The following is a 2117-nucleotide window of genomic DNA, read 5'->3' on the forward strand; positions in this document are numbered from 1 at the left end:
AAAAAAAGTATGTTGTTGTCGATCTGAAATTCGAATTGGATTGGGTGTCTTTGTATTTTCATCTGGTGACAGTAGCTCAAGACCCGACCATGGATCCCCAAACATGTTCTATGGCCTGGACGGCTCTCCTGGAGTATGCCAGCACACTCCACCTCAGGGCCTTTGCACTTGCTGTTTGCGCTGCTTCAGATGCTTTTTTCTCTCCATTCTTCGGGTTTTGGGCTCAAAGCTCACCTGACCCGAGGGGCCTGTCCTGGCTGACCTATACTCTGGCCCCACACAGCCCGCTTTGTCCCTTTAAGGTTCGGCACTGATCACGTTGGACCTATTCCACATTTCTTCATTCTTTTGTTTCTTGTCTGTCTTCCTCCATGAGAACATCAGCTCCCTCGGGGCAGGGAGCTGTGTCGGTTTGGGTCACCGCTACATCCCGGCGCCTCGTCTTGCACATAGCAGGCGCGTAATAAATGTTTGTCATGTGAATAAAGGAATAAATGACTCTATCATTGAACCCCTGGATCTAACTGCCTGAAGCCCCGTTGTGTGAAATGGGATAGGAGGATTAAAAATTAGTTTCCTTCCAGCCTCACCTCCGTCTCAGGGACCTGGTCATGGCTGCTGGAATTCCTATTGATCACACTTTCATTATTGCTTCCCGAGTCCTTTAGGGCCCAGTGACACGCAGCTGGCAGCGACTGGCAAATTTGAGCCCTCCCGAAATACAGGATGAGCATGGGATTGAGGCAGCTGTTTGCCAGCGCAAGTCCTACAACAAAGGGTTCAGCACGCAGGGCCCAGGTCCAAAGCGTGGAGGAGGGGCCAGCCATGGTGATCACCAGTCGCAGCACATGGTAGGGGGCCCAGCAGACCAGAAAACACACCGCAGCTGCCATGCTCAGGGGCCAGCGGTGTCGGCCTCCACGGTGCCGGAGCGCACCGTGGCAGCTGGCCAGGACCACCAGCGGCCCCAGGAAGCCAAAAATAAACTGGATGGCAGTCACTGTGTTCTCAGCTACCGTCCAGCTGCCATAGTCCAACACACACTCCAGCTGGGATGGGTAGGACTCCAGGAGCACCTTATGGTACATGTCCAAGGGCATGACCACCAGCCAGGCCAAGGACCAGGCTCCCAAACGAGTTAACCGCACCCAATATTGCCGCCGATTCTCAGTCCACCAGGTGGGCTTAAGGACCAGCAAGAAGATGTCCAAGCTGAGAGCAGTCAGGAGTAGGACCTTGGTGTACATGGACAGAAAGATGAAAAAGGGCAGGGCCCGACAGCCCATCACCCCATATGGCCAGTGGCCCCGCAGAATGATGGGCAGCACCAGGGCAGGGAGATTCAGACAGCAGAATATGTCTGCCACAGCCAGGTGGTGGAACCAGGTGATGTGGAGGTTCTGCAAGGACCCTAACCTGGTCATCCAGGCAAGCATAAAATTGCCCGAAACCCCAACCAGGAAGACCACAACTAACAGCAGAAGTAAGGCCAAGCGGAGAGCTTCGGTGGGGATGCAGTCGCCAGCTGCGCAGTTCACAGGGACATCCAGAGTCTCGCCATACTGCTCGTACTCGTGGTTGCCAGTAGTATCCGCCATCTCGTCCCCAGACACCTGGACAGGAGACAAAGGCCACGAAACCACAGGTGAAGACTCTGAGGCCCTCAGAATCCTCGGGGGCGGAAACCCCAGCCCATCAGCATCTCAGACAGGGAGATGCACCAATGTGAGAACCTCAGCGCCTTCAAATGCCGGCATTTTAGAACAGCACGATGTGAGAACTAGCTCATTTGCACCTTGGAATTCTAGAATCTTCCAAAACAGAATCCCAGCACGTTAGAATATCGGACTTCTAGAAAGCTAGTGTCAGAACACGGTCAAGATCAAATCTCTTGGGATTCCCAAATATTAAATTCTTAGAACCCTAGCCGATCACTACTTGGAATTACGTGTCTGATTGACCTTTCATCGTTGATAAAGATGCTTTCTATCGACGGCGTCCACTCCAGTAGCTGTCAGCCGGAGGTGGCTACGGAGCATCCGAAACGGAGCCGGGGCAATTGGGAAACTAAATTTTCCGTGTGACGTAGTTTTAATTAATTTGAATAGCTCCACCTG

At 53.0% G+C, this 2117-nt stretch overlaps 2 protein-coding genes across 4 annotated transcripts in view; both read right to left on the reverse strand.

The window, feature by feature from the left end:
* LOC105304197 (C5a anaphylatoxin chemotactic receptor 2-like) overlaps positions 1–1760 on the reverse strand; it is a 4748-nt gene extending 2988 nt beyond the window's left edge. Inside the window, exon 1 of one of the 3 annotated variants that reach the window (XM_011378174.2) lies at positions 586–1760. In XM_011378174.2, coding sequence (XP_011376476.1) covers positions 586–1598 — 1013 coding nt within the window. In that variant the 5' untranslated portion in view covers positions 1599–1760. Of the gene's footprint in view, positions 1–531 lie in introns of those variants that run through there. The other 2 variants (XM_011378173.2, XM_023522121.1) reach the window with 2 other exon arrangements.
* LOC105304213 (DExH-box helicase 34) overlaps positions 1–2117 on the reverse strand; it is a 79603-nt gene that overhangs the window by 42603 nt on the left and 34883 nt on the right.

The sequence above is a fragment of the Pteropus vampyrus genome, unplaced genomic scaffold, assembly GCF_000151845.1.
Source record: "Pteropus vampyrus isolate Shadow unplaced genomic scaffold, Pvam_2.0 Scaffold333, whole genome shotgun sequence".
Classification (NCBI taxonomy): domain Eukaryota; kingdom Metazoa; phylum Chordata; class Mammalia; order Chiroptera; family Pteropodidae; genus Pteropus; species Pteropus vampyrus.